The sequence below is a fragment of the Dipodomys spectabilis genome, unplaced genomic scaffold, assembly GCF_019054845.1.
Source record: "Dipodomys spectabilis isolate Male_0828 unplaced genomic scaffold, ASM1905484v1 ptg000499l, whole genome shotgun sequence".
In the NCBI taxonomy this organism is placed as follows: domain Eukaryota; kingdom Metazoa; phylum Chordata; class Mammalia; order Rodentia; family Heteromyidae; genus Dipodomys; species Dipodomys spectabilis.
The window spans coordinates 2,344,165-2,356,536 of NW_024871176.1; the positions used below are offsets into that span (position 1 = coordinate 2,344,165).

General features: G+C 40.6%; 1 protein-coding gene across 3 annotated transcripts in view; it reads left to right on the forward strand.

Moving 5' to 3' along the window:
- Positions 1 to 12,372, forward strand: part of Taok3 (TAO kinase 3) — a 133,296-nt gene that overhangs the window by 75,993 nt on the left and 44,931 nt on the right. For all 3 annotated transcript variants that reach the window (XM_042669600.1, XM_042669598.1, XM_042669599.1), the window contains 6 exons: positions 511 to 624; positions 1,941 to 2,032; positions 4,380 to 4,473; positions 5,402 to 5,483; positions 7,772 to 7,939; positions 10,423 to 10,629. In XM_042669600.1, coding sequence (XP_042525534.1) covers positions 511 to 624; positions 1,941 to 2,032; positions 4,380 to 4,473; positions 5,402 to 5,483; positions 7,772 to 7,939; positions 10,423 to 10,629 — 757 coding nt within the window. The remainder of the gene's footprint in view (positions 1 to 510; positions 625 to 1,940; positions 2,033 to 4,379; positions 4,474 to 5,401; positions 5,484 to 7,771; positions 7,940 to 10,422; positions 10,630 to 12,372) is intronic.

Below are 12,372 nucleotides of genomic sequence, written 5' to 3' on the forward strand. Positions count from 1 at the left end.
GTAAAAGGCAAGAAAGAAAAGGTATGTGCACAGTTGAGGGTTACTGCAGGTAGTCAATGCAGAGTCATCAAAGTTTCATGTAAGATTCCAGAATGCTACATAATCTGGAAGAGAAAATAAGAAAGGCAGTTAGAATGGTACCAATTTCTCTACCCAAGGAATACTGCAGTGACTGGATTTAGCATTGAAGAAGATGCTTTTGAAAGGGGTAGCAGCTGAAGAGCTTTCCTTGTCTGCTGTGTCTGCCTTCCTTCTTGCTGTATACCCTCCCTCTGAAGGAAGCTCTATCTTTAAGTAATTACAATGATCTACCTGTAAGTACACCAGGAATCTGGACCCCCCTGACAATGTGCAGTAGTTATTAACCTCCCCTTCTAGCTATCTGAGCAAAATTTGTTGTTGTTGTTGTTTTAAATAAACTTTTTATAATCTTATTAACTGCATGCTTTGACCTATCCCATTACCAAAATTGAGAGATAATTTTCTGATCCTCTTGTTTTTTTCCTCCAGGGACATTAAGGCAGGAAATATTCTCCTGACAGAGCCAGGCCAGGTGAAACTGGCTGATTTTGGATCTGCCTCCATAGCTTCTCCTGCTAATTCCTTCGTAGGCACACCTTATTGGTATGTAGACTTGGAAAATAGACTAGAGTATTGAAATACATACACATGAACAAGATGAAACTCTGGCATTAGTTTGGTGTTGTTTTCTTCTTTGCAATGTGTGTTACGCATGTGCCCCAAATGGGATTTTATTTGTCACAAGCAAACAAAGAAGCACTTTAAGTCCTGAATGTACAACTTAGAATGACTTTAAATTGTTCAAATAAGGGTTGATGTCACTGTGTGTAAACTGAGTAGGATTATCAACTCACTGACCAAGCTCAGGTTTTGGATTTCATTGGAGGTTTCTTTTGAACTTTTCTATCGAGGCAGAGTGTCCAGGTAAGGACACCCTTCTCAGGTGAGCCAACAAGCGTAAGCATTACCTTCTGGTGAATGAACTTCCCATATGCCATCTTCATTCCGACTTTGAAGTTATTCCCTATTCTAGTCCAGATTTCTTGCCTGCCTTTTGTAGCTACATTGGAATTTCCATATATCTTGGAGAATGATTTATATGCTGGGAAATGAATTACATACGAAACAAACCAGCTGCTGTTTGAATTTTTTCCCATACCATCAAATAGCATTTACCAAGCAACTGCTTCTACACAATGATAGAATATAGTTCTCTCCAAAGCATGTTAAACTGACAAGGCCCCTACCCTCCTAATGAAAGGACATTTGTGACAAACAAGCAAAGTGACACTTTATTACCGCAGCCTGCTTTGTAAGTTTTGGTCTTTAGAATCACTAATGGCTTTATTTTCATTTTAATTTATATGTGCTTTATATATGCAAACTCTTTACCCAATTCTATAAGGTAACTACTAGAATTCTCTCCATTTTTATGGATGAAGAAACTGATGTGCAAGCAGGTTACTTACCCAAGGTCAAACCAATAGTAAAGAGTAAAACCAGGACTTACTGAAAATAATGTATTATTGCATATAAATCACTAAGTATATTTTACATTTTGAATATTTTTCAGAATGATTGGTATAAAAATAGCTGTATCAGGTAAAATTATTTAGTGTGCTTAAGCACATTTTGGTACTGAGCCACTTTATAAGGGAAATGTATTATTTATTTATTTATTTATTTATGCAGGTCCTGGGGTTTGAATCAGGGCCTGGGCTCTGTCCCTCAGCCTCTGTGCTCAGGGCTAGCACTCTACCACTTGAGCTACAGTGCCACTCCTGGCTTTTCCTGTGTATGTGGTACTGATGAATGGAACCCAGGGCTTCATGCATGCTAGGCAAGCACTCTACCACTAAGCCACATTCCCAGCCCTGTTTTTAATTTTTGACCTGAATTTTACATGTTCTCTTTGGTAGGATGGCTCCAGAAGTGATCTTAGCTATGGATGAAGGACAGTATGATGGGAAAGTTGACATTTGGTCCCTTGGGATTACCTGCATAGAACTGGGTGAGTAACAAGCTATTTTCTTTATATTTTTTGGAATCATACCTCATGATTGTCCTATGACTCATCCAGCTGTTAGCTAGATTACAGACATGAGCCACTACACCCAGCTATCTTGTCTAGTTTACAGGGTGAGTACTTATGCTTTGTAGGACTCTCCTTTCTTGCTCAACTCTGAGCTGTACTACTGTTCTCATTGCATCACCAAGCTTTGTTGTTATTTGGTTGTATTATATTCTTTCTAATTATCTTTTTTTCTTTCTTTGGTCATGAGCCTTGAACTCTGGGCCTGAGCGCTGTCCCTCAGCTCTTCAGCTCAAGGCTAGTGCTCTACCACTTGAGCCACAGTGCCGCTTTTGGTTTTCTGAGTAGTTTATTGGAGATAAAAGTCTCACGGACTTTCCTGCCCAGGCTGGCTCTGTTTTCTTTCTTTAGCACTATCCCTAACATTTTTCTTATGCAGCTCAGTGTCCTGAGAGCTTAGATTTTTACCTTTGCCCAGTGAATGAAGTGCTTCCTGTTGCCTGATAGTGGCTGAGGCCATCACTTAATGTCTGACATTGGGCATTTTTGTGACTGCTTGCTGCATGAAGATTCTCTCTTAACAAAGCATCTTTGCTTTATTGTTTTGTTTTTTTTTTTTCATTTTTTTTGCCAGTCCTGAGGCTTGAACTCAGGGCCTGAGCACTATCCCTGAGCTGCTTTTACTCAAGGCTAGCACTCTACCACTAATCCACATTCCCATCCCTTCTTTTCTTTAATTTGTTTTGACTATATCCATTTCTTGAGCAGATATTCTGGGGCTGCCTCCTGTGAACCAGGTGCTATTCTCAGCACTAGGGATGCAATGATGAAAATAGTAAACACTGTCACTGCACTTGTGATATTTAGCACAGAGGACACCTGTGATGTAAAGTCTTACACCATTACAGGGATTATAAAATGTAAAGCCTTATACCATTACAGGGATTATAACATGGTAGAAAGAACAAACCTAATTCACAGTGACAAAAATCTGATGGGAGATATATGTTGAGAAATCAGGAGAGGCCTCCCTGAGGAAGTGATTGCAAATATATATTAAGCCCTGAATAAATACTTATGAAACTACTGCAGAAATAAAATTATATTAGAAGTGAAACCTGAAAGAGCTAGCGCTGGGTTTAGTGCTGTGCCTGTAATCCCAGCTAACTGGGAAACTAAAAGGGGAAGATCACTTGAACCTAGCAGCTTGTGAGCAACCTAGGTAATATAGTGAGTGAAGGCTGTGAATGGAGAACTGTGGATGGAGGGGGTATAGGCTGGGGTATAGGAGTATAGCTCATTGATAAAGGTACCTGCCTAACATGTGCAAGGCTCTGTGTTCAATTCCTAGAACAACAACAACAAAAAAAGCCAGATAAAATGTAGGGAATGAAGAGGGAAGGGAGGGGCTTAGATATAGAAAGCAGAGCCAGTGGGAGTGTCTGAGCTTGGTTCCTTCAGTGAAGATAAAGATGACAGGAAAAAATGGAGAAAGAACAGGTTTCTCAGAGGATGCTCTACAGGTAGGTAGTCAGGACCATGTCTGGAGGACAGTGGTTTGAAGTCAGCCTGTGCTGAAAAGTCCTCAGGACTCTATTTCCAGCAAAAAGCAGGGCTAGAGGCATGGCTCAAGTGATCAAACACAAAGCTTTGAGTTGAAATCCCAGTACTATGGAAGAAGGAAGGAAGGGAGGAAAAAAAGAAGGGAAGGAGGGACAGAGAAAGGGAAGGGAAGAGAAGGGGAAGAAAAAGTTAAGTTGCAGAGTTTCTCTCTATAATGGGTAGGACCAGACTGTGTGTGTATTACTTATCCTCTACTTCCTACCTCACACCTCCCCGCCCCTTCCCCAACAATGATTTGGCCTAGATGAGCTGCCGAACTCTTCACTGAAGAGGATTATCTCCCATATATGTTAATGAGGTTTCAAGTGTTCCATTCCATAAAAATATTTTTTCTATTCTGCTCTCGTAAATAAGTCCATATTTATGTTAAAGCATATACATGCATGAAGATGTTTATACCTATTATAGGAAAGTAGGCAATGGTCAGTGTTCTGAGATTTATGAAAAAGACACAAGAAATTTTTCTCACACCATTTGAAGCAGGCTGTGTTAGGAGCTTTGCCAATGTCCATTAAAAGACCAGCAGTCTGTGAATGGCTATCCTGGGCTGACCTTCGAGATTAAAATAAGTGGGTCGTGTGGCATGATGACAGTAATGAGCTGTCTATCGATTGGGAAGCCAAGCTTTGCACAGAGTTCCTTATGTCTCTCTCTCTGCCTGGTCTCTTTCCTGAATGGCCTTATCATGTTTCTTCCCTTGCAGCGGAAAGGAAGCCCCCACTTTTCAACATGAACGCAATGAGTGCTTTGTATCACATCGCTCAGAACGACTCCCCCACCTTGCAGTCCAGTGAATGGTAAGACTGCTGTCCTTCTACATCTCCAATAAAATGCTCCTAGCAGCTGACAGTCTCATTAAATTGCAGTTTCTATAGCTGACCCTTCATTGTATGTCACAGCCAGTGACACTGATGTCCCACAAGCAGTGTCTTTACACCTGTGGTGCTATCAGGAAGCACATGTGCAGTTTCTAGTTCTGCCCTTTACCTGGGCTGGTGCTGTGTCCCTACTGTGTACAGCATCTGAAATCCCAGGGGAACACACCCTGCCACCTAGCCTCACAAGTCTTGCCAGTCACACCCTCATCAGCCCCATTTATCTTTCCTAATTGTCTTTAGTTTACTTTAAGTAAGAAGAGGGACAGAATGTTTAGTACGATTAGGGAAATGTATTGTTCCTTCCCCCAAAATATAACATCTACATAACATGGAGGCCACAAAAGTTCTAGAAAGCAGACAAAGTGGGGTTTTCAAGACAGAAAGTAATTTTCTTCAGAAATTATATCCCTAGGTCCTCTATGCCTTGTGCCTCTGGGTTTGCTCCCTTGTTAGGACAGGGAGGAATATTAACTAGACATGAAGAATATGGACTCGACAACATGAGGGTTGTTACCTCTTAGGAGAAGAATGCACTGAACAATTATATATTAGTGTAGTGTGGTGGTTTTCATTTTCTGATATGCATTATGGTTTAACCTAAGTATGCGCCCTTATATGTGACTGTGTGTGTCCATGTTGACTAACAATGTCATCCAGAAGAATTAACCTCAGGTACCTTAAAACTTTGAGAACATGGAAATATTCCTGTTCTCTTAAGATTCCAAACCACTGGATTTTAAAATTTTCCTAACATGCACAAGTTTGTCTAGAATGAAGTTGTTTTATATAATCAAGTGCTCACTCTGCAGCCCCTCATTTGGCCTTCTTTTCATATATTCCCACACAGGACAGACTCCTTCAGGAGATTTGTTGATTACTGCTTGCAGAAAATACCTCAGGAAAGGCCAACATCAGCAGAATTGTTACGGGTAAATTTTCAGTTATATTTGAGATGGAAGTGTTAAAGTCCCACTGTGGGGGGACTTGGTAAATCATTACTGTGTCAGGGCATCCTGGCAAACTAGGTTAGAATGTCCCTTGTCATTTACCCAGAGATGGCAGTAGGCAAAAAAACAGCAAGATCACCGTGATGTATGTGCCATAAATTCCCTATGGGTTGCTTACCCTTTACTTGTCCTTTTTCCCATTCCTCCCCTCTTTTTTTTTTTCCTTCAATAAAGATTATTCTTAGCCAGGTGCTAGTGGCTCACACCTGTGATCCTAGCTACTCAGGAGGCTGAGATCTGAGGATCATGGTTCAAAGCTAGCCAGAATAGAAAAGTCCATAAGACTCTTACCTCCAATTAGCCACCAAAAAGTCTGGAGTCGAGTTGAGGCTTAAGTGGTAGAGCAAAAGAAGCTTAGGAAGTTCGCTCAGACCCTGAGTTCAAGCCCAAGGCACATACACACACACACACACACACACACACATACACACACGCTCACACACACAAGAGTATTCCCTACTAGCTGTGGTCATCATAGTGATGTTTCTGTGCCTAACAACATAGGCATAGATTTTAATGCGATACCCTTAGGTCTGAGTCTGTCAGGGGTTCGAGTGCCAAAGTTGTTGCAGATCTTTCAGCAGTGAAGGTGCATGGCTGCCAAAGCATACATTTATATGACATTACACTATAGGCGATAATGGCAAGAATATCACGTGAACCACATCCGTTGATTGAAACATAATTTTCAGTATCTCTCTGTGGTGTTTTTCTATGTACGGCTATAAATTTCACACATGTGGTCCATCACCATCAGCACAATGTGTGGATCTCCTGCAATATTAATATATGCAGCACTCCAGATTTGTAATCTTTTTCTTTATATGTGGTCTTCAACCCTGTTTTTTGTTTGTTTCACTCCAAACTGGCTGGGTTTTATTCCTGAACAGTTTTGATTATTGTTTGTTTGTTTTTAAGAAAAACTCAGAAGGCCTCTAAATTTGTAAAGCTTAAAAATGTCAGCTGTCTTTATCATTGAATAGCACCTTGTCTGGGTCAGGGATTTATGTTTTGTTTTGTTTTCTTCTTTAGACCCTGTAGACATTGTTCTCTGATTTTTCTGTCTTTGCGTCTTAGTGAAAAAGTAGATCTGAAGCCAGCTCACCTAAGAGTAAAGGGTTTTTTTTGTTGAGTGTCAGGTCACAGGAATCTGGTAACAGAAGCAACAGGGCCAGACTTGACCCCCTTGTGCCTGAGCACAGGTTCTAGACATGAACCATTTTGTCTACCTGAGCCACAGCTTCACAAGTCTACAGGGAGAGACAGCAAGAGCAAAACACTAGAGAAGAGATGGTATCTGTATTACTTTGAAGTAGACAAAGATTTTTAAAACAACCAAACAAGAAATGGGAAATGAGAAAAGAGCTACCATGGCTAAGGATGGGTGCAGGGTATGTAAACAAATATTGGTTATATTAAAATATGGGAAGAGAAAAGAGATAAAATTTAGGAAAGTGGACAACAAAAAGATAGAACTAGCAAGTGTTCTGACCAAAGAAAAATAGAGAAAAAATAATAACAAGCTAAAATTATATTATAAATGCTGAAGAAATATAGTAAACCAACCCATCAAGGGCTTTTCCTGTGATAGATAAACTTAAGTAATTAAAACAAAATAACAGGGTTGAGAAGGTGGCTCAATGGTAGAGTGCTTGCTTTGTATGCATGAGGCCCTGGATTCGATTCCTCACCACCACATAAGGAGAAAAAGCCAGAAGTGGTGCTGTGGCTCAAGTGGTAGAATGCTAGCCTTGAACTGAAGAGCTGAGGGACAGCCCCCAAGCCCAGAGTTCAGGCCCCATGACCGGAATAAATAAATAAATAAATAATTTTTTTTTTAAAAAAACACAAAAGACAAAGCTCCACAAATTATTATAACTATTATTTATTCCTCAATAATCTGTCTTTTCTTCACATTTCTTCCTGGCATTAAAATACCATTCAGGCACCAGTGGCTCATGCCTGTAATCCTAGCTACTCAGAAAGTTGAGTGAGATCTGTAGATAACAGTTCAAAGTGAGAGCCTGGCCAGGAAAAGTGCCAGCACCAGAAAGTATCCAGTACCAACACACACACACACACACACACACACACACACACACAATTGGATATTTCTGCAAAACTCAGAACTGTTTATATTTCCCTATTTGCTTTTATACCTACATCTTACACCTCAGATAGCAGTTTGTTCTTTCTCCTTCCTGAAACAGCATGACTTTGTTCGGCGGGAACGGCCACCTCGAGTCCTCATTGACCTCATACAGAGGACCAAAGATGCTGTGCGTGAGCTGGACAACCTACAGTACCGGAAAATGAAAAAAATCCTCTTCCAAGAGACTCGAAATGGACCCTTAAATGAGTCCCAAGAAGATGAAGAGGTAGGTATGGCTTACTCCAGCCTACCCTCACAGAATGTCCACCATGTGAGAACTTTCTGGATAGAAGGAATACTTTTGAAGATAACCCTGCAGGTACACCCTGAAGAGACATGCAGGGATCCTAGTAGACATAGAACAACTCTCATGTAAGGCACATGGACATTGAGGGGTCCTTAATGGAAGACAAATAGGCAGCATTGGTGCAGGTGACACCTAAGACATGATGTGAATGGTTTTTGACAAAGTAACAGTGACAATGAGGAATTTAAGGTAATTTAACACATGAGCCTGGGTGGCTTAGGCATATGTTCATACCAAGAAAAGACAAGAAGTTCTAAGGAGAAAGAGTAAGTTTGGGATGATTTGAAGATGGTGTTTGTTAAGTTCAAGGTCATAGCATCCATTCCTCCTGATATTATGTACAGATGGAAGTTTTCTCGGGCTAGATGGCTTCCTGATTCCTCACACACATAAAAGAATTGGTTGAAGCCAAGAAGATAATGATTGAGCCACCTGAATGGTGATTATGAGCAGTTGGTTGGGATACACAAATATAGAATAGAAGAAAGAAGTCTGGGAATGAGAAAGCTGGTTGGAAGTCAAGAGTCTTAAAGTAGTCATGAATCAAGAAGTTGATAGGGAAGAAGGCCCATGTCATACATGAGCAGATGTTAAGAAAGTTCACAGCTTTAAGTAGCATAATGGTGTCTGATACCAGAGAGGTCAGGTCAAGTGGGTTTTAGAATAGTGTGTCCTTGGTGACCTTTGTTAAAGTAGTTTAATGGGACAAGGGTGGACAAGTAGTAAATTGCTGTGGGTTGTAAAAGGGATAAGAAAATAGAGACACTGGCCTTGGAAGTATGGTTCCATTGGTAGAGTGCTAACCAATGAGCAAGAGTGTAAGGTACTGAGTTTGAGTCCCAGTCTCGGACCAGAAGAAAAGAATAAACAAGAAGATATAGGCATCAAAAGTTATTTTGAAGCCGGGCACCAATGGCTCACACTTGTACTCCTAGCTACTCAGGAGGCTAAGATCTGAGGATCTCGGTTCAAAACCAGCCCAGGACTCACTATCTTGCCCATGTAATTGTAACCCCTCTGTATGGTATTTTCACAATAATAATAATAAAAAACAGCCCAGGCAAGCAAAGTCCATGAGACTCTTATATCCAATTAACCACCAGAAAACTAGAAGTGATACTGTGGCTCCAATGGTAGAGTGCTGGCCTTGAGCTGAAGAAAGAGCTCAGGGACAGTGCCTAGGCCCAGAGTTCAAGCCCCACGACAGACCAAAAAAAAAAAGTTATTTTGAGATTTGGAAATTGAGCTAAGAAGGAAATGTGGGAGGGTTCAGCCTGTGCAAAGTCCCATAGATACGGGGAAGGCTGTTTTATGTTTATATGCAAAAAGTATGGAACTGGGATAAAGACATTGAAGGCAGAGCAAAGAGATGTAAGTAAAGAAGCCAGAAAGAATAGGAATAAGAGGATTACTCCAGGAATTAGTTTTGAGCAAGTTAAAACTAAATAAAAAGGAGTGAAGAATGAATGTATGTTAGCTTTTTAATATAAAACAAAGCAAAATTATTTTACCAGTAATCATAAACACAATACTTAGGAAATAGAGTTGAACTATAAAATCTCTTGATTGCATATGTAGAAATGGGGAAGTTAATTTATTAAAATACAATATACTATGTACTATTTTGTACTACCCAGTGATTCCTTATATTGCCATGACTAAGTAACAATTCATTAAAGTTATCTGTGTATAGTATAGTTCTTTGAAAATGGGGTTTATTTGTAGCTAGGTTGATTTATATTATTTAATCTTATATCTAAAGATATTCCATTGTGATGGATAAATTATACATTCAGATTATTTTACAACTTTTCAAATAGTCTTTGGGCCAACAGTGATGAATGCCAGTATTATTTAACAGATATATTTAATAAGACTACAGAAGAAACAAGATAGAATTGCTTAAGGGAGGCAGAATTTAATTACCTGTCTAGGACAATAAAATTAATATCCCGGCTCAGACATGAAGTTGCCCAATAATGATGCACACAGGAGCACAGAGCTCATCGCATCTCTGAAAACTCCTCATCCCAGTTTGGGTTCAAGTGACCACTGCTATGACTGCAGGTATCCTGCAGGTCACCTGCTTAGTAGCCAGTCATCTCTCTAGCACCTTGATGTGCTCCAGGAGCTCTCACAAACCTGGACTGGTTCTGCTTAGTGGCAGCATCCCAATTGGGCTAGTTGTGTACAATTAAGCCCCGGGATAGATGCATTGAGAACCTTAGGCCCCACATCCAGAACCACACTAGAGGAAGGCATGGAGGTGAATCAGAGTTGCTCCATAATGAGTTTCCCCCTGCAGGTTGGCAGAAAAGCAACCGAACATGCTTAGTCTCTTAGTGGATTGGCATTTCATTTCCAATCTTTTGGTTTCTAACCCTGGTGCCCCGTTTCTCTAGGACAGCGAACATGGGAGCACCCTGACCAGGGAAATGGACAGCCTAGGCAGCAACCACTCCATCCCCAGTGTGTCAGTGAGCACCGGCAGCCAGAGCAGCAGTGTGAACAGCATGCAGGAGCTCATGGACCAGAGCAGCTCTGAGATGGTCATGTCACATGATGAGGAAGGCACAGTAAACTCCAGCTCCTCCATTGTGCACAAGAAGGTAGGTTTCCTGCTGGTCCTTACACTTGGGGTTCACCACCCAGTGAGCCAAGGTTAGCCCACTTGGCTTCCAGATGCTTCCAGTGTCAGTGAGGCCCAGAGTTCAAGTCTCAATACCCACTTTACAACTGAATTGTGGGAGGAAACCCAACACTGACAGTTCTCTTTCCATGAAAAAGTAGCAGAAGACTCTGCAGGCCTTTTTCTTCATCTCCTGTGCCTTTTTCTTCATCTCCTCTGCTTGCTCCCATGTTCACCACCATCAATAAATAAATGTTAAAAAAAAAAAAAAAAAAAAAGCTAAGTCTCACATCACAGAACCCAATTCTCCTTTAAACCGGTACCCTTCAGACTTGCCAGCCATCAAAGCTTCCCAATGGTGACCTATTAATCATGTCTTTTTTCCCTATTTTCTTCCTGTTATCTCTTTTGGCAATGCTTGGATTTAAACTCAGGGCCTCATTTGCAAAAAGCAGGTGCTCTACCTCTTGAATCATGCCTACAACCCCTTTTTGTGTAGGTTATTTTCAAGATGAGGTCTCACTTTATTCATGCTGAGCCAGCCTGAACTATAATCATCCTTATTTTACTTCCATTTGTCACTGAGATCGACAGTAGTAGAGATAGGAGTCTTACGAAATTTTATGCCAAGATTGGTCTCAAACTATGTTCCCCTGATCTCTGCCTCCCACATAGAAGGACCGAAGGCTTAGGCGACCACACTAGCCCTGAAATTCTTCATGAACAAATACTTTTTAAAAAAATACTTTTTAAAAAAAGCTTTTTTCAAAGCAGTTTCTAGAATGTGAATTAGAATTACTAACAATGTTTCTATGTATTTCCCAAAAGTATTTGAGAGGCTTTTGGTAAATAGTTCATCATGTGAAATTAGTAAAGTGTCCCTTCTAATTTTTTCCTTGTTAGGTATAGGTGAGGAATGTGTGCACGTATTTTAATGAGTGATAGCACATTCTCATTCCAGGAAAAAGTGGGTTGAAGTTTTGGGTTTTTTTTTAATTTTTTTTCACTTTAACTTTTATTGGTTGTACTTTTTTCCGGGGAGGAAAAAAGAAATTGAATTGGAAAGAAGGAAAGGCAGGAGAAAATTCACTGGTATCCAGTTGTGAATAGGAGGATTACTTGTTGCTTTCCTAAAGCTGAGGAGCTTAATCATTTACTTAACAAATATTGTTGGGGATCTCTATGTGCCAGCAGCTGTGGTCAACTCTGGAAATACAGAAGAAATGGAACAGACATGGTGTCTTCAAAGAGCTTATCATCATGAGGAAGGCTAAGCAAAGAGTCACACAAATAACTGTATGTCCTTATAAATTTTACTGCACCTAATATGAGGATTTAATCTAGAAGGGACCAGGCACTATTTAGGAGACAGAGACCATGAAAACCTAGGTTCAAGGCCAACCTAGGAATAAAAAATTCAAGGGACCCCATCTCAACCAATAGCCAAGAGCAGTGGCATACCTATAATTCTAGCTACAGAGGAAGCACAATTTCTGGGTACATTGACACATATCTGTCATACCTAGCAATATTTGGAAGCACAAGTAGGAGGATCACAGCCCAGGCCAGCCCTGGCATTGTCAGACAATAACTCAACTATAACCGATACAGCTGGCACCAGTGACTCAGGCCTGTAATTCTACTTTCCTTGGAAGCTGAGATCTGAGGATCATGATTCAGAGCCAGGCTGGGCATATAAATCCATGAGACTCTCATCTCCAAT